Source organism: Schistocerca gregaria, chromosome 1, assembly GCF_023897955.1.
Source record: "Schistocerca gregaria isolate iqSchGreg1 chromosome 1, iqSchGreg1.2, whole genome shotgun sequence".
Lineage (NCBI taxonomy): Eukaryota > Metazoa > Arthropoda > Insecta > Orthoptera > Acrididae > Schistocerca > Schistocerca gregaria.
In genome coordinates, this window is record NC_064920.1 from 810434417 (window position 1) to 810459390 (window position 24974).

The following is a 24974-nucleotide window of genomic DNA, read 5'->3' on the forward strand; positions in this document are numbered from 1 at the left end:
TGCACATATCACTATCTTCAGGTTCTGTATCAAGAGCATCTATATTACACACTTCACAAAGTTTTGAAGATGTTGCTTGTGTAAAAATTGTTTCAATTTCTTCTCTTTTCTTTGCATACTGTTTTCTTCTTGGGCTTCTTACCATTCCTGGATGTTTATGGGGGGATATAGTAAGGGCTGCAGCAGAAATGCCAATGTTCAATGCATCAACAACTTCGTACCCAGGAAAATGAACATCTGCACTGTCTTCTCCAGTTTCACATTCAGATGATGGTGATCGTTCAGGTGGGTCATAAATAAATTTCTTCTTGTAGTGACTGTAGCAATTCCTGCACAATGGATACCATTACTTGACGACCATGATATTTCTGCAATACTTCTGACAGATTTCCAACAACTGTGAAGTGTTTTTCACTTTTCTTAAACACCACCTTCTTGCATCTTTTTTCATAGTCCACACACCTCAATCTTTGACTACTGTATTTCCTCACTGACGTATAAAACAAAAATTTCAACCCAGACACAAAACTTGATGCAGAATGGTTTATGTGCAAGTTCTTATTCGTTTGTTACAAACAGAAGAGCACTGGAAACAGTGTTGCCAAAATGCATATTTTAAACTAGAAATTCAGTGATGTGAAACATGCAGAACACTGAAAAACTTTCAGTTTACACAGAAAAATATTGCCCATACACAGAAAAATATCGCCCAATGTGTTTGCACTGACTACTAACATATGAATCAAACAATATTTTGTTTAATTCTCAAAAGTTTTTGAGTAAATAACTAGTAAAAATGCAATTTTTTACATTTTTGGTTATGAATATTTACATAATACAGATAGCTGGAGCCGAGAAGATACTGTTTATAACTACATCAGTAGTATCTGGTAATACGACAGAAATATAATAATAATAATAATAATAATAAAGTGGAAAATTTAACTTAAATTTGTAAGTTAAAGGAAGCCCACAAGTGTGCGGGTGTATACTGAATTTCAACACACTAAGATGGAGCTTTAATGCAAAACATCTGCCAGGTCTCCAGAATGCTTGGTTTATTAGTTATATATTTTTGTTATCTACTGTTTTAAGAGTTATTTACAAAATATGCATTTTTCAAAGGATTGTACCATTTACAGAAAAGAAGATAAAACGAAAATACTTTATTTCTTAACACTTATGGTATAGAGGTTCAATATATATTTTTTCCAGAGAAATTCATGACCATGAGTTGATATGATCTGTGTTATTTGAGATGAATTCACCCAACTGACATAAATGACAGTACCTGTGCCTTATGCTTAAAGTGTGATACCTTTCTGCTAAGTATGATATTACTGCAATCTCTAATGTCCAATTCTGACAACACAATGAGAACACTACAATTGTAAAGTGCACATTATGAGGTGCAAATCCAACATAGGTGCAGTAACAAACCATGACACTCTCCAGAAGAGAACCCACTATTTGTGGCTGCCTCTTAGGCCACATACTATGTGAGCGACAGATGTGGCCAACAGCTTCAGACAACAAAACATGACCACTGGTATAGCTATGGAAGTGGCCTAGATTGGCGGTGTCCAGCTCGCTGCTTGTCGTCTGCTACAACAGACAACGTTAGAGTTCAAATGTTTTTGAATCTTGTTGCTGCAGCACGAGTGATAGTGACAGTGCCAACTACAGCTAGGAGTCTTCTCTGCAAAGCACTGAAGTGGACTTCACAGCTGCTATGAAATACTTATCATTCAATTTAAAAACTATCAGCTGAAAAAATTTGATCCTTTCGCAACTTACAGTTTGATATCTTTGCTTGATAAACAACTGAATTTCTTTATGTTATTCGTCATAGTTATTGTGCTGCAGGAAACTGAGTAAATGACTGCACGAAATTTGCAGATGCAAGAAGGGCACTGTGTAGACTTTGCATATAGTTCAATTTAGGTCACACATTTCTGCAAATGAAATGTAGTCAACATATCAAAACTGTACTTAAAGTTGGAAACAGAATGATACCTTTCTCGTTTCTCAAGATTTTGGATGGTATATGTGGTGGATGGGTCACACATGGTGTACTGAATTCCATCCCTGTGCATCACAAATCATGTGGTCCTAAAAATAGTCAAATTTCATAAATAGTTCAGGTACTGAAACGAGTTTTTTTGAAAATGGCAGCACACAAAAGGGATGTATTTAGTAATATGATTAACACACTAAATGTTTAAGTCAAACATCTGAGTGGATCAAACACAAGACACACACACACACACACACACACACACACACACACACACACACACACACACACACACACAGTAATTAAGGAAAACTTAATTTGTCATTTGAGAAAGAAAATTTAAGTATTTCACGAACAGCTACTGCTAGCTATGTAGATGAACTGTCAAACAGTTCACCTTTTCAAGGCCTAGCCATTTTGTGAATAGAAAGATCCATTAGTGCGAGGTTTCACTGTCAAGAAAAGCTTTCTTCAAATCAAGTACTACATTTAGGACAGTTCGAGAACAGATGACTTTAGAAGGCGAATGATATGCTTCCTGAATAATACTTGAAAATGAAACAAATTGACCAAAGGTTTTGTGTAATGGTTTGTCTGATAGGAAAAGCCTCCCAGTGCTGGAATCGACTTCTTGAAATCACCTACATGGTTATGTAGGTGAAGATCCCAGCTATCACACACAGCAGTGATTCGCCCTGGTGGGCCCTCGTTTCTAAGTAATTGACAAGAAAATTTGGTATTTTGCTTGATGCTAAGTAGTGTTACAAAAGTAGTAATACATAGACTAGTTGCTGCTGTAATGGATAGGTCAACATCTTCACATGCAGAAGGTTGTGGGTTTGAATCCCATCATGTGCATCAATTTTGTTATATTTTAAAATCTTTACTAAAATGTCATTTTAACCACCATATGATTTTTTTCATTTTTCTCATCTTTTCTTTGTATCAATTAGTTTTACACTCAGAATTTATGTGAATGCAGATTTAATTTTATTATCTATTATGATATTCAATTATTTGAAAATGCTGACCAACTGGTTAAAAAACAAAAGATGAAAAAATTATTTACATTGACTGTACAGTGGTGTGAAAAATGTATTTATCATTACAAGACGTGCATTTTTGGCATGGTAATCATCATACAAGCATTTTTAAAAAAACAGCCAAATTCCTATTGCTCTATGGACAAAATAACGCAGATGAAGATTTAAATGAAAGAAGAAATAAAAAGTTATTAAAATTCTAGCAAAATAAGGAACAGAAATAATGAATGCAAGAACATGGCTGAAAAAAAGGGATGATAAAATGAAAGAAATTAAATCAAAATTAATACATATAATCATTCAAATAACAACGATTTTAAGCAGTACACGCATCATATGAACAAAAATGAAAGCAAATGAAAAAGTTGGTATGATGATCAAAATTATGTAACATAGGAATAGCAATAAAAAAAATGCATTTAAACCAATTAAATGAATAAAAACAGTGATCAAAGTCATTTCAATAAAATAATTAAATCTAAACACTCAGCTGCCGACAGGTGTTGTTGATATACATCTGAGCTCAGATGGATAGTGTGTCTGCCATGTAATCAGGAGATCCCGGGTTCGAGTCCCGGTCAGGGCACACATTTTCAGCTCTCCCCATTGATGTATATAAACAACACTTGTCAGCAGTGAAGGGTTTTGATTTAATTATAATTTCATTGTAGAGAAGCTGCACAGTCATCAATGGTATCTGTTCTTTCGGGAACACACCATCTTCATACATTTTAGTAAAAATTTAAAAATAAAATTTAAAGCACCTGACAGATTTCAACCCAGGCATGCATGAGATTGCACCATGCAACCAGTCTATGTAATACTACTTTGACGACGTTGAGAGTCAAGCAAAATTCCAACTCCCCCCCCCCCCCCCCCCCAAATCAATTCTCGCAAGCAAGGGCCAACTTGAGTGTGTGTGTCTAGGTGTTCATGTTTTATTAGGAAGTTAATGTGTGTTCAATGTTTTATTAGGCATTTAATGTGTGAGAGTACTTTGGCACGTCAATCTCTGTAGCTGTCTCAGATGGTTTGCTGATGATGCTGTCATTTACCACCTCATAAAGTTATCAGATGACCAAAATGAATTGCAAAATGGTTTATGTAAGATATCCACATGGTGCGAAAAGTGGCAATTGACTCTGAATAAAGAAAATTGTGAAGTTATTCACAGGAGTACTAAAAGAAACCTGCTAAATTTAAATTATGCGGTAAGTCACACAAATTTGAAGGCTGTAAATTCAACTAAATACTTGGGGATTACAATTACAAATACCTAAATTGGAATGATCCATAGGTAATGTCGTGGGTAGTCAAACCAAAGACTGCAATTCATTGGCAGAACACTTAGAAGGTGCAACAGGTCTACTAAAGAGACTGCTTACACCACACTTTTACGCCCTATTCTGGAGTAGTGCTGTGCGGTGTGGGATCCGCAACAGATGGACTGACGGATGACATTGAAAAAGTACAAAGAAGGGCAGCTCATTTTGTATTATTGCGAAGTAGGGGAGATAGTGCCACAGACATGATACGTGAATTGGAGTGGCAATCATTAAAACAAAGGCGTTTTTCGTTGGATGTGATCTTCTCATGAAATTTCAATCACCAGTTTTCTCCTCCGAATGCAAAAACATTTTGTTGGCACCCATCTACATAGGGAGAAATGACCATCACAATAAAATAAGTGAAATCAGGGCTCACACATAAAAATTTAAGTGCTCGTTTGTCTTGTGCACCGTAAAAAACATGTCCAATTCAAAGATGATATAGTAGAATGTATACAAGCTCACGCTCATACATTTGAAGAATTTGGCTGGCGGTCTTTGTAGCAGATGATATAAAAGATGAAATTCACCATAAAGATTAATCCCTTTGTAATCTTAATACATGTTGCTCCTTTTTTGCCTTATGTTTGTAAGTAAAGATAATTTTGTCGCCTTATTTTCAAGCTACAACGTACTGCAGATCATGGGAACTGTGGCTACAGAGATCTCACAGCTGGGGTCAGTTGCTCACAAGTACAACACCAGACAATGTAGCCCCATGTTGCTGCTGCTGCTTGTATCATGAATGTTGTGCATCCAGCTGTCACTCAGCAACCTTATTTTAATAAGAGAGTTTTTTTAATAACTGTGCATGTTTTTTTTTTCTTTTTTACAAGCATTAGCTTTTGTGTGACCAGAGTTGCTAGTGGAAATTAACTGCTGAGTCATTTGTTTTCAGTAGTGTAATTTATTTCTGTTTCAATTGCTTGAAAATTTTTATTACATTAGGGAAGAATGAGAACTTTGTAGAACAGATTTTAGTGTTTGTTTATTCTTCTCCTTTATAATTTAGTGTACATCCTGACTTCAGTAGAACAACTGCCAATTTTCTGTGTTGAAGAGGTCTGTTTGTTCTTTCTCAATTACTCTGGACTGCTTTGTATTTTTGGGATGTTATTACACAATAAGATCGGATATCGACCATGCTTCTTGTGTGCAGACACAAGGAGAATTGGCTGCTGTCTATTAACAGCTGGAAGCTGTGTTGGCCAGTCGACAGGCTTCACACTACTGCTCAAAGCTGTAGTAACAACTGGGCACCAACTATCAGACCTGCAACACCTTCGAAGGCATTGGTGTCCAGTTGCTGTGTCTTCTGATACACCAAATCTGAACAATTTCTCTCCACTCTATTAGTTGGTGGTGGGTTCGCATATCTCGGGGTGGAGGATGAAGGTGGGAACTGACTGCATGGCTGGCTCCTTAACCCATAGGAATAGGTATGAGGTGCCACCCAGTTCTGATAACACATCTGAGCCAGCAGAGGATGCCTCTCCTGTGGGCCAGTGGCCAATTTTCCTGCACAATCAGGACAACTGCAGAGGATGGGTTTGGCTGTCATTGGGAGTTCCAATATAGGCAGGTGATGGAGCCAGTGAGGGAAATAGCAGACAGGTTGTAAAAGAACGCCTCTGTGCAGTCTTTATGTTAGCTGGGTGGTCTCATGAAAGATGTGGACAAGGTTGTCGGTAGCTATCAAGAATGCTATGTTCATTCAACCAACTGCCATTTGGGTTCTGAACTATACTCAGTTTCTTTCAGCAGATGGCTGATTTTGTGAAGGCAGCTAGCATTGCACATGGGGTACGGGCTAAGCTCACTATTTATACCATCATACCCAACACAGATTGGGTTCCTCTGTCTGCAACACAGTGGAAGGTCTAAAAACATAGGCTCAAACAATTCTGTGACGATATTGGATATCGTGTATCAACCTGTGTACTCGGGTGGAGTAGCTTGGGTCCAGATCAGTTCTGTTGGACTCATATTGTAATGGTACAGTAGCAAATGTAAAAAATGCAGCATTTGTTTGATGTGCTCAATGCTGTGAAAATGACTGTTTTTCATGTTTTCTACGATACTTTATCTACCTCTGTGGTATAAAACAATGGACATAGTCCAAATAAAGAGGATCTGAACTTTCATTTTTGCCTTAAAATTAAATTGCTATTTTTTCTTAATTTAAACAACTTTTATGAACAGCCTTTCATACAATATTCATAATTATGAATTTGTATTTGAAATGGGAACAGGAATTTTGCGTCCAATATGTAATTAGAAACAAGAAGTCATACATTATTTATAAAAATGATTATGAGTTTTATAATTACGAGATGTAGGTATTTCAAATTGAACGAGGGAAAAGAATAATAATAATATTAATATTAATAATAATATTAATAATAATAATAATAATAGTACTGGAGAGATCTGAAACAATGCACGAGTAAACATTTTGTTCACATCCCATTACACTACCGACCGGGCTACAAACTATGTTGTTTTGTCACTCAACAGCATTGTATACAAGACTGGAAAAACTTCAAAGCCGATTATCTTCATAAATTTATGAAAAACATTAAGAACAGCCTATTTCTCGGCACTTTTTAACAGTGTTCCATGTGTGTGTTTCACTATGAGACAGCAAGCAGCCTCAGCCATTTTTATACTGCGCATTAACAGCATGACAATCTAGAGCACAACGCTGCAGAGGCTGTGACTATACATGATTTTTGGAATGAAAACTACATAGCTAAAGCATTATTAAGAAAAACGTTGATGACTGTTAATGCATTTGAAATCTTAAAAGTTTCATTTAACATAACTTAGTAATAAGATATTTAATACATAAGTAGGACCTACTTCCAAGAGCGTAATAACACCTGTGTACATGTTCTACCGCTTCTTATCAATCATCGTGTTTGTGTTTGTTTACATCAGGTTTATTCTTATTACGAACGGGTTATAGTTTAGCGCAATCTGTGTGGTGTGTACATTTTTTTTATTTATTTATCGTTCCTTTTTTTCCCAAGGAGCCTGCCCTTTGGATCAATGATGAACTGCAAAAATCCAAGATACAAAAACCACATTATTCTCAGAGAATGCTCATCCCTGCAGATCAGAAATACATCTCTTTGTAGCTTCTGCCACTGGAGTTTGTTGAGTATGGTAACAACATTCTTGCAAGGAGCAAACAATCCTGTGACTAAAAAAGCTACTCTTTGTTGATCTTGCCTTTCTTCTACTAAACCAATACACTTCTTTCATAGATGAATTAACTTCATTCGGATTCTTCCTATGAATCTCAGTATCGTATCTGATTTTCTTACTATTTGTATTATGTGGTCATGCCAGTTAAGATCGCTCAAAATTGTTACTCCTAGATATGTATGATAGTTTCTGACTGTTTCCAGCAGTTTGTCATCAACGGTATAACTGTACAGTAGTAGATTTCTTCACCTCCCCCCACACACGCACTACATTTATTTATACTCTTCTTTATACTCAGATCAACTACCAGTCCCTGCACATTCTACAATACTCTGCAGGTCTTCTTACAAATTGCTCGTCTTATAATGTTGCTACCTTCTTACAGACCACTGCATCACCTGCAAACAGCCTTACGGAGCTTCTGAAGTTGTCAACTATGCCATTTATTTACATTAAAAACTGCAAATGTCCTATACCACACTTCCTTGAGGAGCTCCCGAAATTACCTTTATGTCTATTGATTTCATTAAAAGTGATGTGTTGAGTTCTTTCAACAAGGAAGACTTGAATCCAGTTACAAATCTCCTCTGATATTCAGTAAGCTCCTTTTCTTCCCCCCAATAAACGGCAGTGCAGGACTATGTCAAATGTCTTTCTGAAGACGACAGAGCGTCCACATGAGTGCCGTGGATCTCATGGAGGAACAGAGCAAGCAGAGTGCTGCAGGTTCTCTGTTTGCGGAATTTATATTGCTTTTTACAGAGATTTTCATTCTCCAAAAATGTTGTAGTACATGGGAATAAAATAAGTTCCACAATTATGCGACAGACTGACATCACACTATAATTATGAGTGTCTGTCCTTCAATCCTCCTTGAAAACACACACTACCTGCACATTTTACCAGTTGCTAGGTACTCTTCATTGCTACAGCATCCTACGATGAACTGCTGCTAGAAGGGGGAGCACGATTTTCTCACAAGCACCGTATCAGTTCCAGATCCCTTTCCACTATTACAATTGCTCTTCTATTCTGTAAGGGCTTATCTCAATCTCTGCCATTTTGGCACATTTACAATTATTGAATGGATGGACTGTATTATGATTTAGCACATAGAAACAGTTTGGACGACTACATTCAGTATTTAGGCTCTCTGTCATCTGTTTTGCAGTCAATATGGTCAGTGAGCGACAAAGATGATTCTAATCATTCACAGATTTTATGCAAGACCAAAGCCTCTCAGAGCTTTAGATTGGTTGGCAAAATTTTACTTTCACATAACTGAAAATTTCTCTTTTTTTTCTCCTTACCCCCATTTTCGCTTCTTCCAGCTTTCCTTTGTTATCTAGATTTCGGCTTCTCTTAAATCTGTGATGAAGCTGTCTTTGTATACGTAGCAGTTTTCTAACAAGGCTATTAAACCAAAGTGGTACGTTCCCATCCCTTAAAGCCTTGCTTGGAACATCATTGTATAAGCTACTGACGATGCTTTTGAATTTTATCCATTTTTGCTCCATCTTCATTATCATCACTGGATATTCGACATTGCGTACTCATATACTTAGCAAACTGTATCCAATCACCCTGCTTTAAAAGAGCCCTTACAAAACCTGCTATCACTGATTCTAGCCAAGCTTTATGATCACAGATTCCCTCTCTACATTAACCGATTCAAAAAGTTCAGGTCTGTTGTTAGGAAATCTAAGGCATTATCCTCACAAAATGAAAATATGAATACAGTCATTGCCAACTTTGCTGCAACTTCATGAAACCAGCGAAGAAAAGAGATGACCAACCAATGGCAGAGTACTCCTGAGCATAGCATGTTCAACTACAAATGTTGCTTCGCAACCGCTGACAAATGTACCACTCGTCTGAACAGCATCTCAATATCTGCTACTTCCCATTCCACATCCACTTCCACCCTGTCGCTATGGATTTGATTCTTCCTCCGACTCTTTTCAGTCTATCTTGAGCTATACCACTCCCACACTGCTCTCATTGGTGCTCTCCCTCTTCCAATATTCTACCTTCGCCAACATTCTCAAAACATATTGCAATAATACTCCACTTAACTATGTATCATATGCAGCTTCCCCAGTCTGCAGCCTGAGAAGCTCAATGGTGCCACAGTCATAGCCTATGTCCTTATTCCCATTCCCTCCCCCATCCATTACACCCTCGCCTCACTTCCTTATGCTCCCCCTAACTTTTTCTTCTCTCAGACATTCCTCCCAATAACACCTTACCTCAATTACACTGTGGAATCCATATAATGTAGTCATATGTGCCAATATATATTTCATTTATTCTCTTACTTTCAAGGCAAGCATACAGTCAAAGCTTAGTGACAATTTCAATCTTGTTCATGAATCCGTCGAAGACTCACTTATATGGCGAGTAGTTATCTTTAAATTATTACTTCCATTAATTGTGTAACGCCAAGAAGTTTCCAGTATCATGTAAAATTATTACCAACGGATTTCAAGGTATAACAAACAGGCTAAAGAACTGAATCATTCTCTTTGTGCCAAAATATTTCATGGTTAGCATTTCTGTGCCTCTATTGTGAACACCTACATATATGTTGCTAAACCATACATTAACTCCACTACTGCCTTTCATGCAAAGAGACAAGTTATTTCTTCAATTTCAATGTACAGTTCTGAAACCAATATATGTACCACAAATTGGAGGTACTACAGTAAATCACAGTTTACTCACTTTATCATTTCCAGGCGGAACAGCAAGCTCTGATCCATTGGGTGCCTGAATGGCAAGCATTGTGTCATTGTCAAAACAGCTGCAGATGTCAGCATGAGTTACATACGACAGACGACAATTTTCCACATCATCTGTTATGTTCCTAATACTCTGCTGCACCCACTGAAACAATTTAAATGTTTTAGAATAAAAGTTAGTCAACATTAAGTACATGTTGTCATAAATAATACTCTTTACGATACTCTACCTCCTGATTTCCATGTTTCAAAAGTAATACTTATATTGAAATTCTGCCTTATATAAGGAACTATAGCATCATCCATTACATAAAATTTAGATACGAATTATTACAATAGTGGTGTTGGGAAGCCCTCAAATTTGTGAAATGTGAATTAAGCGAAATTAAGACTGTCCTGGGAATGGGGGCAGGAACATTGAAGTAGGATTGGTTGGTTGGTTTGTTTAAAAGAGGGAGGACGGGACCAAACCGCTTGGTCGTCGGTCCCAAGTTCCAAATAAAACAATGCCACAGGGGGAGAATAAAACAAACGAGACATACGACACAAAACTGAAAGACGGGAAAAACCACAAGAATGAAGAAAAGGTAAGAAACACTAATATGAATAAAAGAGGACAAGTACACAATAGACACACGCAAGAAATAGTTAGAAGAGAGTAAAACAAGAAAGCAGATTACAGTGGCTGGCCAACGACAATAATAAAATGACACAGAGGAACAAAGGACATGCGCAAAAACTTAGATCAATTGATAAAACCCACCCTCACGAATAAAACATTAAATTAAAGTTGCTGTTGTGGCATTGATGCCGAACACCAAAGTTAAAAGTCCGCCACAGAGCGACTAAAAGGGGGCAGTCATTTGTGAGCCACAGCAACACCAAGATGGATCCTCGAAACAGAGGAGGTAACCATGCGTTAGCAACGTATGGCCAATGCGGAACCGGCAGAGGACAACTGATTCCCTGGGAGAGGCCCACATTGAACACTTTCACACATTTGAAGCCTCCTTAATGACACGCAGTTTGCTGTGCGTACTGTTATGCCATTCCATCTCCCAAAGCCAAAAACCCCTGCGTCGTAACACAGAACGCAGCTCAAGTTCAGAGAAACCCATCTCCATAACCGTTTTCTACATAGCCTGTTTGGCCAGCCTGTCGGAAACTTCGTTACCTGGGATTTCGACATGACCTGGAATCCAGACAAACACCACTGAATGACTGGACCATTCCAGAGCATAGATGGACTACTGGATGGTCGATACCAAAGAAAGATGAGGGTAACACTGGTTGATAGCTTGTAGGCTACTCAAGGAGTTAGTACACAGAAGAAATGACTCCCCAGGGCATAGGGCATGAACTGATGTGCTCAAGAGCACGAGATAGAGCCACAAGCTCTGCAGTGAAAACACTGTAGCCATTGGGCAACAAATGCTTTATGTCCTCCATGGAGATACGTGGAGCTGACGACCACCAACCATCAAGCCGTCGCTGTAAACCGCTTAATGGTCCTGGTACATGGCAAGAATCGACAGGAAGTGGCAGAGGAGAGCTGCAGGTTTAACCCGAGTCCTTAGGGCCAAGTGATAGGTCCAGGCAAAGCCGCAGTCTGGTTGTACACCATGGAGGTGTATGTGAACGGATATCAAGTATAGGTGAAAAGGCAAGAACTCGAGTTCAGAAAGAAGGGATCAGACACAAATTGCAATTGTAAGCCCTGAACTGGGCCGCTGGTGTGGGAAATGAACCGATATAGGTGGGAAAAGAAAACAGTAGTTTGGATGCCCAGGAGAACTACGAATGTGTGCAACATAACTGGCGAGCAGTTGTGCATGTCTAACCATCAACGGAGGGACTCCAGCCTCCACCAGGACGCTGGTCACCGGACTCGTCCTAAAAGCTCCCATCACTAGCCTCACCACAGTGGTTCGCTGGGTCGAGTAAACCCAACGCTGAGGGTGCCGCAGAACCGTAAACCACACTCCCATAGTCAAGGCGAGATTGAACAAGGGCTCTGTAGAGCTACAGCAGTGTAGAGGGATTTGCAGCCCAACTAGTGTTGCTCAGGCAATGGAGGGCATTGCGGTGCTGCCCACACTTCCGCTTAAGCTGATGAAGGTGAGGAAGCCACATCAATCAGGTGTAAAAAACCAGCACTAAGAATCAATATGCCTCCACTACAGTGAGTAGTCATTACAGCAAAGTTCTGGTTCCGGATGAGCGGTATGGCACCGACAGAAGTGCATTACACATGACTTTGCAGCCGAAAACTGGAAACCGTGGGCTAGAGCCCATGACTGCACCTTGTGGATGGTTCCATGTACGTGCCACTCAGCAACACCAGTACTGGAGCAGCAGTCCAAAATGCAGAAGTCATCTGCATACAGTGAAGGTGAGACCGATGGCCCTACAGCTGCTGCTAGACTGTTAATGGTGACTAAAAATAGAGATACACTCAATACAGAGCCTTGTGGGATCCTATTCTCCAGGATATGGTGGGAACTATGGGAGGCACCAACTCGGACACGGGAAGTACAAAGAGACAGGAAAATTTGGATAAAAATCGGGAGCGGGCCTCGGAGACCCCACTCCTGTAATGTGGAAAGGATATGCCATCGCCAGGTCGTGTCATATGCTTTTCGTAAATCAAAAGAGATGGCAACCAGGTGTTGGCATCTGGAAAAGGCTATTTTGATGTCAGACTCGAGGGACTCAAGATTGTCAGTGATAGAGTGACCCTGGTGGAAACTGCCCTGCCATGGAGCCAGTGGATCACGTGACTCCAAGACCCAACCTAACCGCCAACACACCATACGGTCTAGCAACTTACAAAAAACCTTGGTGAGGCTGATGGGTTGTTAGCTATCCAGATCAAGTGGGTTTTTGCCAGGTTAGGGCACTGGTATGATGGTGCTCTCCCGCCATTGCAGTGGAAAGACACCATCGCACCAGATCCAGCTGCAGATGACAAGGAGGTGTCACTTGTAGTCAGACAAGAGACATTTATGCATCTGACTGTGGATCCAATCTGGCCCAGGCACTGTGTTGGGGCAATGTGCAAGGGCACTGAGGAGCTCCCATTCTGTAAATGGGGTGTTACAGGGTTCACTGTGGCGTGCAGTGAACGAGAGGACTTTCCGCCAATCTGCCATTTGAGAATGCGAAAGGCTGGGGGGTAATAATCTGATACAGAGGTTTGAGCACAGTGCTCAGCGAAATGCTCGGCAATTGTGTTTGCGTAGGTAGATAACAAGCCATCGATGGTAATGCCAGGGACACCTGTTGGGGTCTGGTACCCAAGAACACATCTGATCTTCATCCAGACTTAAGGTGATGTATGGCACCAAATAGTCAAGACATACCTCTCCCAACACTCATGTTTCCGCCTTTTGATAATCTGGCGAACGCGGGCATGGAGCAGTTTAAAGGCTATTAAGTGCTTTAGGGAAGGGTGCTACTTATGTGGCTGCAGAGCGCGCCAACACACTATAATTGCCTCAGCAACTTCTGGCAACCACAAGATAGCAACTTTCGCCGAGGGCACCCCAAAGAACAAGGGATCGCATTTTCTGCCGCAGAAATGATAGTTGTAATTACCTGCTCACCACCGATGGCACCATGTGGGGGAGATTCAACGGTGACAGCAGACGTGAAGCCTTCCCAGTCCGCCTGGTTAAAAGCCCATTTGGGTAGGCGCCTGCGGGCATGACACCACAGGAGTAACAGGAAGATGAGGAAGTGATCACTTCCACACAGGTTGTCATGTGCTCTCCAGTGGATAGATGTGAGAAGCCCTGAGCTGCAGAGTGATAAATCAATGGCCGAATAACAACCATTAGCCACACTGAAAAGTGTGGCGGCCCCAGTATTTAAGAGGCAGAGGTCAAACTCCGACAGTAAAGTTTCGACTCAGCCAGTAAGCACGATGCCATCCCACAAGGGGTTATGAGTGTCAAAATCTCCCAAAAGTAGGAAAGGTTTAGTGAGTTGATCAACCAGTGCAGCCAACGCAGTCAGAGGTACAGCACCATCTGGAGGAAGATATACATTGCAGACAGTCATTTCCTGTGTTGTCCGTATCCTGACAGCCACTGTACTTTAATCTATAGTCCAGGTTTGTGTGGAAGCAACAAACTTAGCAACTTGCTTCTTAGCTTCACCACGGTGTATACATTTCTTCACTTTGAACTCCGGAATTTTCCTTTCCTTATTATAAACCCCACACTTCCTGCTTCATACTGGATGAACCTCTGAGCACTTTATACATTTTAGAGGAAGCGTACACAGGGTGTATAGGGGGACAAGGAAAAAAAATCCCAGATTTCACGGTTAAAAGTACACTTTCTCCCAGTGAAAATACACATTTTCCCCGTATAAGTGACAGCAAACTTTCCTTCGGAACTGTAAAACTTATCAATCTTAGGTTTTACTTACTTACTTACTTACACTTACTTACTTACACACACACACACACACACACACACACACACACACACACACACACACACACACACACAAAAAAAAAAGACACCCGTGCATGTTGGGACAAGAAAGATTCTATGTGCAGCAAAATGTACTGTCTATTTTCGTATTACGAAAGCATATATTCTAGTTCCACCAATCACAGCATTTCAGTGAAGTCGAGATAGTGACGCTCTTGTAAGCTAGTCATAGCTCATATCACGTGATCTCGCCAGCCGATGACAGCAGATCAGAGGACAGTGCACGTGATGTAGTCAGCCACTAGCAACGTCACTATTATGAAGTGTTAACATACAAATAGGAAAAATTAATGGTTTCAATTAATGTACATATGTAGCTACAATAAAAGCTAACCCAAGTTTTCACTTATAGTATTTGTCTTCTTTGCATTTTTACACTAAGATACATCACCCAAATGTGCCAGTATAATTTTTAATAATGACGTAAATGTCTGGTCTTCAAAGTGTCAGGCCTGAAACAAGGGTCAAATGCATTACTTTGAAAGTAATGCTTCAGAATTCATTTCACCAATTATTAGACAACACTAGAAAACAGCCCACGCGCAACTACAATGACTTAAGAAGCTCCTTTGTTCGTATGTATATAGCATTTACAGATCTTGCATTACGTCATAAATGAAACAGGACATCACATGATACTCCGAAAATATCGGAATTTCGTAAATAAATACTTAATTTGGCTTAAAGTGTGTCCAGATTCACAAAGATGTAGGCCCCAACCTGACAAAGTTTTCGGGATGCAAATTTTCTTGAGTGCCAGTACTGTATTATTTCATGTTTGGGTCTTCATTATGGTGAAATGGCCTACGTGTCTGAAGGTGAAAACATGCATTTGAAATTTCGCAAATAGTTTAAACTAGCTACTAGTGTGGAACGGAACACTTCGTTTAAAATAAATTTACTACCTCTGAGAAAAAGACTAATAAAAGGCAAATTTCTTTAGCAAATGGACAAGAATAACTTCATTCTTCTGCAAGGCGATTAATGCTTGACTGCCAAAAATGTGGTAATAAAATAAAATCAGAAAACTGAAACTAATAACACATTTTATCCTTCCATAACTATGTGAATTCTTTTAATTCACTTAATAGCTCCTGGCCACAGAATTATATTTTGTTTTCATTTAGCATGAGAGCTGTAAATAAAGAGCAAATAGCAAAATCACTAGAAGTGGAGACTATATTCCTCCTCCCCACTACAACTCAGACTGCTCTCCACATGTGGGAATTTAGCAGCTTGGGTCCGCCAGAAAATTGTTTCCGGGTAGCATCTGGCTGCTTGTTGGTACTGCTCATATAGTTTTACACTCCTAACAGTCACACTTCCAGTAGGCAGAAGCGATAGAAGGTACCCAACTCAACTGCACACGTGCAACAGCCAGCTAGCAACTCTTCAGACGAACCTGATGTGAACAGTTGTGATGTCACGGTCATGGAAGCAGTTTGTTGTTATGAAGAATTGCAGTCTTCGTACTATAGCCTTTGACACATTTCGAGGTTGGCAGACGCTTGTGTGCGCACTGTGTTTCGTTGCTGTAAATGGCGCATTTCCTTCGCAACTTAAGTTTTATTATTATTTTTGTCTTGTTTATGTTTTATGGCAGCAGTGACGAGATACAGTAAAATTCTTGGTGAGAGTATCAGTTCTTACCAGTCAAAATTATAAAAATTTAACTGAAAACTAAAACAATGTAAAATTCCCGGAATTCTAAAAAATTTCCAGGTTTTCCCAGATGAAAAAATTCCCGAGTTTTTCCCGGTTGTCCCGGGACATATACACCCCGAGTACAGACTTGACTGGTTGTAAGCAGTGCCTCCACAATTGATTTCCTCTCTTAGCCCTCCCATTATGTGCCACTATGATCAAATGTGTGGCATTTAAAACATCACTTTGGGTTGGGAAAAAACAGACAGAACCTGCAAGAATACATTCAAATAATCTTTGAATACTGAAGGTTAGAATAAATGATGCAGGTTTCTTCCAAATGTGTCATCAACTCTCCTAATATTGTTCTGCACCTCTGTTTATGACACTCATGTTTTAAATTCATCTACCTGCTTGGGGTCCATATTCATTACATGGCAGCAGCCTTTATGGAAATCAAAGGAGTTACACTATTCAGTCACAACACGGTAGTCACCTTAGGTCTTGCACCTCAGAAGTTTAGGTTTAGGTAATGTTGTGATGGGCCAGTTTCAAGTAAAAGTGTACCATTACGAAGTCATTTAACACTTTGTAAGCACCCAAAAATAAACTTCAACCCATCAAGAATATAGAGAGATCTTCTCAAAGGTTCCATCTACTCTCTTGATTATGGTGGAAGTGTTAAGGCAGTCTGTTGCTGTAAATCAGACTGACCATCTGTGCCTTCGTTGTTGGATGGATGTAGAAACAACCTGGAAATACATCCATCCCATCAGTAGTAGATGTGAGTTGAGGTCGCTTCACAGGGACTCCAGAAGCCTTTAGGGAAACTAATATCAACCTAGGCAAAGTCCCTCATGCCCGAGTATGTCTTGTACAACCAGACGGCAGGGGTGAGCGGTTTGCCCACACAATGCCTGCTAGAGTGTTTTACAACTGTCAATCGCCTCATTAGCATGTAACAAACCTTATTATTGAGTGTTTGTTTATAGGTGTGTACATTCCTTGCGGCCCATGCAGTGAAGCCAATGCCCTTGTTCTCTAAAACTTGGACTGTTCCACTTCCACACCTAATGATGGTCCCTGGAGGACACCAAGAGTTTGCAGTGGAAAATGCCTGGAGGCACTGGGCAGTATCCAACTTGGGAAACTAGGGAAACCATGCCCATACCCTACGAGGAAAAAGCAGCTCTCCTTTCCTTATATTGTGGGACACACTTTGTCAGACCCTTCTGCTGAGGCCTGTCCAGTCCGAGTGATCCTCCCAGCAGCTAGCTGCAACCAGCATAGCCTTCAGCATCATTGAGGCATGCAAACCTACTCACCCAGCATAGGAGGTGCGTATGATAAGCCAGCGTCCTCTGGAAGGGGCCAAGTGGTCAAGTATACACAAAAAAGGTGATTAAACAAAAGTCATCATTTACAAATTAAAATGTTTTAATTGGATATTGAAATACTAGCGTATGACAAAATGTGAAACAGCTAAATACCATCTAGTAGGATGAGCTGCCATCTAACATGTAATAATAATAAAAAAAAAAAAAAAAATAAAAAAAAAAATAAAAAAAAACCTTTTTGTTACCACTTGGCAAAATATCTTCCCTCACATGATCCAATCACAGCCAGTTTCTGTAACGTACCTGCTTGTGCGTGTCAAGCTTCTGTTCATGTTCATCCAGCATTGCAATTTCTTTCTTCAATACTGACAGCCGTTCAGCTGTTTCCTGTGTGTTGCAACCAGGACCAGCACCCCTATTGATAAAGCAAGCACAACATTTGAACACACATTTGTCTTCATATACAACAATGATAGATAATTACATGCTAAAGTTCATAACACCCAACTGCTGAATTTCAATGTGCAAAGCCATATTTCGACCAGCAACAAAAGTGACCACTCAAACTGTGTAACCCAAGTTGCAAGTAAAACACCTATATTCCCAATAATGTATCAATTATCTTTTTACATCACTTCCTCCAAGCAAACTGTGTTGTTAGTGATGAGGATGACATCGATGAGGTATTGTGGATGTACCACTAATATGCACTGGCTCAAATGACAGGCCACTGCAGGAAACAAGCACCACTATACTAGCAACCTGCCATGGTGCAAGAGAGACCCCAAATACATCATTACTTGAGTTCATCACGAACAGGTTCACAGATACATTATGAAAATATAATCACAGTGGCCAAAGCTCGTTTATCTCTCACTACAAGTAAAAGGACAGAAAGTAATTGAACATGCTCTTGGTGCGTATTGTGAATTCATCACTGATGGCTGTGTGTGCTATTTGGTTTCCTATAATACCAAATAGAGCATTACTTGCTTTCCTAAATGGGAAGGACTGGGAATTTTATTAATGGTGAGTGGATGGAGTACTGTGCAGCAATTCAGTCTGGTGTAGCACGCAGTTTCTGTGACCAAATATACAAACCAACGTCTTAACACTAGAAGTGCGGCTGCGTCATTTGTGACCTCACTTCTAAATGCTTTCGTTTGCCACTCTTTTGCATTATTGCCTAGAGTGCTGAATTTCTGTGACTTTTTGTGAAGCAAGGTAATTAGTGATTCTACTTACTTTTACATTTTATGGGGAAACTTTAAAAGAGAGACATGAAGATTCACCTACAATTGAGGACGTATCAGTTCTGGCCTCTGTGCTGCAGCTACTATAACAATTTCATTTTTCATGTAGCTTTATGCTTATTGTTTGGTCAACAATCACAAAACTTTCTGCCTAATGACATTGCAGTTTTTCCAGCAAGGGAGGAGTGGGACAGTAGTTTAAAACACACCTGTCCGTGTATGCAAGTACTGCGCAGACAGTCCTTTGTTTCACATAATATGGTTTCAGCAGTACATTCTAACTGTGTAAATAGTGCTTGCTATATACAAATCTATTATAGCCAAATGTCTACAAACAGAAGAGAACATTACAAATGCACTAAATGAGATTTTGGATCACAAATCTGAGGGAGAGCTGCTGGAGTCTTAAAATGAGTAACAATTAACACCATCTGCAGCCCCAGATTCTTTTTTATCGGAAGATGATGTTACTACTCAGGATGTTGTTCACTACTGAATATTGATGACGAAAGTATGTATGCTTGTGCGTTTGTTTTTATAATAATTCTTGTTTATGTATGTTTTGTTTTGTTTTTGAAAACAATGGGGCCACATGTGCCCAAGTCAACACTATAGAACAAGAAGGTACAGATGAAGTAAAAATAACTATCTACCAATCACAATTGACACAAGAGAAGGCAAATAAGGACAGGGATGTGGAGATGAGGCTACAAGACACTATACAGAAACGTAGGTCCAAAACTAAAACTTAACTGACCTTCGCCATACTGCTGTGACGGATAAAAAGTAAAACGCAGTCAACAGCCCGCAGGTATTATTTACTAAAACGACTGACAACAAGACGGCAAACCCAAGTTGGAACGTAAACTGCCAAAAAATGGGCATTCCGTCAGGAAGTAGCAGACAGTTAAAACTTGGGCGCAATGGGTACAAAGTGGTGGGGGAGCAGCACTTATCAAGTGACAATGGCTAATGCAGTGTTCAATATGCAACCTAGTTAGAATGACCTCCTCCCACATGGAAGACAGAGCAGGTCATCCAAGCCACTGGGACAGGCTTCATTAGCCGAAGCTTATTCGCATGAAGGGAGGACCAATGGTGAAGCCAAAGGGATACCACCTCCTGACAAACGCAACACACATCATCTGAGGGAATACAGGAACTAGTGGGCTGAGGTACAAGGACTGGAGCCTTGACAGCAGCCTTGTTTCCTGCCAGACCAACATGACCAGGGACCCACAGAAACATCACAGTGGCTCCACCAAGAGTGAGCAAGTGACAGTTTTCCTGGACCTGCTGCACAAAGGGATAGGTGGTACAGCGCACAGACTCCGAAAAGCGTAAAGTGAGTCTGAGCAGATGACAACTGAGAAGTCTGTGTTGCAGGGTGTAGTAAGTGGCCTTATACGGGGCAAGGAGCTTGGCTGTAAATATCAAGCAATGTGCCAGAAGCCGATATTTAAAGACTTGGGCACCAATGACAAAGGCAAGCCTGTCCCCATGGTCAGTCCAAGCACCATCAGTGTACACGAAGGTACTATTGTAAAGTTCCATGTGAAGATCGTGAAACTGAAGGCACTAGAGCGAGGCTGGAGAAGTGTCCTTAAGAAGCAAATAAAGGCCAAGGTTAACATGGGCTGCTCCACGAAGACAAAGTGGTGAAGAGTTCACATCCACTGGGAAAGTTGCAGGTAGTGTGAAGTTAAGCTGCCAGAGCAAGTGCCGAAAGCGGACTCCTGTAGGTAACAGACTCATTGGCGATCAAAGGAATCATCAAAGGAGGTGGCATAGGATGAGTGGCCATGCAAGGCAGACAATCTACATGCATACCTGCTGAGGAGAAGTCACGGCAGGAGGAGAGAGATAATTCACCAGTAAACTTTACTGTTTACAATATAATTGCTGTGATACAGAAGTAATGTTTTTGTATCACTTTTATACTTTGTTCCAACACCTGTCTGTCTATTTAAGACACTTTCTCACCGTTATACAAACGCATAGGCTAAATCTTTTTGTTATGTTAGAAATAAGTGAGTGGGTCCGAACAGGTTCATTATAAACAAGGTGATCCATTTCTCATAACAATACGGGTGACTGCTTAGTACCTGATATGCGAATGGACCACAGTGTGTCATATGCTGCTAAAACTATCTCCTGTTAAATTCTGACAGAGTTCCAGATTGGAGTAAATGAAAATTTGATGTGAGCTTAAAATTTCTTTCGCTTAGCGTGTTCACTGAAATTTTACTTTTGTAAACTGTCCATACATCATCTTAATAATCTGTTGTCACAAATAAAATTAAAATGAAAGCATACGAGGGCTGCTATATATATTTCTGGCCTAGGCAACACTAAGTGTTGCCAGGTGCAATCTGACATTTCCATTGGAAAGTTTGACATTTTTTTAGCATAAATGTACTCAGAACTTTTTGACTTACGACAATTTTTTTTTCTTTTACAGGGACTTGAAGAAATCAATTTGGCACAAAAATGGAATTAACCCGTGAACATTTTCGTGCGATCATTTTTCACAACTTTCGACGTGGATTATCACGACAAGAGTGCATCGATGAACTTAAATCTTTGTATGGCGACGAAGCACCATCCTATAGCATTGTGAAAAACTGGTACAACGAATTCAATCGTGGCCGACGCTCGCTCAAAGACGAATTCCGTGAAGGTCGTCCAAAAACAGCCGTTGTGCCAGAAAACATCGATGCCGTACGTGAACTGATAATGCAAGACCGTCATGTGACATACCGTGAGATAAAGGCATGCCTAGGCATTTCTCCCACCAGCATACATTCGATATTGCATGAACACCTGGCCGTAAAAAAGGTTTGTTCTCGTTGGATCCCGCACAATTTGACAATCGCTCAAAAGAAAGCTCGTGTGGATTGGTGTAAAGAAATGCTGAAAAAATACGATCGCGGTGCGTCAAAAGACGTTTATAAGATCGTCACAGGTGACGAATCATGGATCTATGCGTATGAGCCCGAAACAAAACAGCAATCGACCGTGTGGGTCTTCCAAGACGAGCCAAATCCAACGAAAGTTGTTCATGGAAGAAGCACTTCGAAGCAAATGGTCGCCTGTTTCTTCGGCAAAACTGGTCATGTGGCGACTGTTCCGCTTGAGCAACGTAGGACGGTCAATTCTGAGTGGTACACCACCATTTGTTTGCCTGAAGTCTTCGGAGAAATTCGAAAAATGAACAAGAGAAGACGAATCATTGTGCACCATGACAATGCGAGCTGTCACACATCGGCTCAAACCAGCGCCTTTTTGACCGGCCAAAACGTTGAAGTGATGGGTCATCCGCCGTACAGCCCTGACTTGACACCCAATGACTTCTTTTTATTCCCACACATCAAGAAAAAAGTGCGTGGTCAACGATTTTCGTCGCCAGAAGATGCTGTTGCAGCATTCAAAAACCATGTTTTGGAGGTGTCTCAATCGGAGTGGAAAAAGTGCTTCGAAAATTTGTTTGAGCGCATGCAAAAGTGTATAATTCTTGATGGAGAATATTTTGAAAAACAAGAAACCATTTTCGTTGATAAATATTTGTATTTTCATTATTAGGCCAGAAATATATATAGCAGCCCTCGTAGTGTAGCTCTTTCTGAACACACTGATGCAAGTATATTTACAAAGTGAGTATTCTGCAAGTTTGAATGAGTTAAATTGAATGTGTATGTTCCGTGTGGGACATAGCAACCCTCCTCCACGCTTCCACATGCTTCTGCCAAACTGAAATTTTCTCCAGATAATGCTTAGTCATACTAGGATTTTACACTAAACATTTGAAAAAATCAACGATGGACACAGAATTACAGCAAATGTTACATTTTGCCTGAAAATTATCCTACACATTATCCTGTCAAGATCAATCAAAATTTTGATATAACACAAAGCAGAAGGGGCTGCATCTATAAATTTATGACATAATCACCCCCACCCCAAGTTATCTATTATCATCAGTTTTGTTTTAACATTTCCCTCTCACATGTGCAGTACATTTGGGGTTTTTTCTAATGCAGTTTGTATCATAGCTGAACTGTGCACTTAATGCAAAATACTCATTCCCCAGAAACCATAATGTCCACTGGCAGTCACTTAAACATGATAAGAAGTTTGCCACATTTAAAATCATCTCACTTGCAGCCCATGAGGTTCTCACTATTAGGAAAACGTAGAGGGCATAAGGCACACTGGTTAAAGTGCGGTATTGGATCTCCCTCCCCAAACTTGTCGTGGTGACAAGACTGATCGGCAGTAAGGCTCAAGGACTAGGTTAGGTTGAACAGTGACAAATTGCTTAGAGTTGGCAAAGCCAATGAATATGAATGCCAAATAGAGGTTATCTAAGTTATGAAAATAAAAGACAAGGCTTACTTCCACTGAATACTGTTCTTGCTTTTCTTCTCAATGAGACCAATGCCCTCAAGAACATTTGTGATGTCATATATCCTCCTCTTCTGCCTCACAGCCAATATGTCTGCTGCCTAGAACAAATATATGACAAAAATCACAATTCAACAATTTCTTGACTGAACAGATGTTGCTCTATAAATTTCAAAATTTGTCAAAATTAATAAGTGAAATTAGTAGTCTTCTAAACAGACAGCAACTGGTACATATTTATACTATAAATCAAACAAATGAACATTTGGACTAATGTTTACAATGACTAAGCGATGTTTCTAAAGCTTGCACAATGTGTGTCTAAATTACATACATTTACAGCATGAGGAAATTAGAATATTACTGGTAATTTGTGAAGTTTATGCCCCTAAATAGGTTTTTGGTATTACAACACACAATCACATCCAACTAGCAAGCAGGCTACCACACAAAGCAAACTGCAAAATTCCCCCGTTGTGATAGATGGTGTGTATCACACAACTATTGATCACAAACACAAAAACTCGACAGACAGGAGACTATAATACTATACCGTCAACACAGTATCAAGACTAGAAAAAGATTACGGTAAAGAGACTGGTTATGTCACTACTGAATCACCACAAGAAAAACAGCCCGTGCATATACAATTCCGTCTGTTGCTTGTCACTCCTCAAGGCAAATCTCAAACATTAGAGGGCAAGTCCCCGTTTCCCTTCTGCCAAATAACGAGTACACACTGAAGGAACATACATGCTAGTTCCGCAATAGTGATTACTCAAACAAAACCTTATCAACAACGGAACGTAAACAGAGATGTCTCGATCATTAAGAAAGGGCAGTATCATACATATTCACGACTCGAATATCTACATGCCCAGCTCCTGGCTAACATAAATTACGACGGAATTTATCTCTAGGAATTTAAATTGTTAAAATGAAGAAAAAATAACTCCAGCCAGTTTTTCGTGCACTGTCAGTTTCACAGTGGGCCACTGTTTCCAGGGATAACCTACACACCTCAAACAATTACGAAGAGCAAGTGTATATTTCAGTCTTCACATACTTACAACTTTCAAATCGAGGACACCATCCCTCGCCTGTTGCAACAGTGAGACGAATCTTGTGGTTAGTAAACCCAATGACTTTTCAAACCTACTTTGTTGTATGTCTGCCATCCCTCACAACCGTTGTCAAAATTCAAACAAACGAATATATTTGAACTTCGTACGGATACAAACACAAAAGCAAAGAAACTAGCATACGTATTGACATTTATTATCTTTGGATGCTTTTCAAATGGAAGTCGACTTTTCTATCTCCCCGTGTGGATAAGACATACCAAAGAGATAAAATATTCTATCTCTTTGCAAAACGCAGCGGATAATAAATTTGTCAGATAATATTTCAGCGATAATCTGGGTCCATACTTAACAAAAACAGTCAGTTTGGTCTAATTTCGATCGAGACAATCTGTCTCGCTTTTGTTTCCTCC

General features: G+C 40.0%; 1 protein-coding gene across 1 annotated transcript in view; it reads right to left on the minus strand.

The window, feature by feature from the left end:
- The window catches only part of LOC126270752 (transcription factor E2F4-like), a 51187-nt gene extending 26422 nt beyond the window's left edge, over positions 1-24765 (minus strand). Inside the window, exons 1-4 of the mRNA XM_049974096.1 lie at positions 24550-24765; positions 23471-23580; positions 18126-18237; positions 10323-10484 (exon numbers count right to left, since the gene is read on the minus strand). Of these exons, the coding sequence (XP_049830053.1) occupies positions 10323-10484; positions 18126-18237; positions 23471-23580; positions 24550-24657 (492 nt within the window). The 5' untranslated portion in view covers positions 24658-24765. The remainder of the gene's footprint in view (positions 1-10322; positions 10485-18125; positions 18238-23470; positions 23581-24549) is intronic.
- Between the last annotated feature and the right edge of the window lie 209 nt (positions 24766-24974).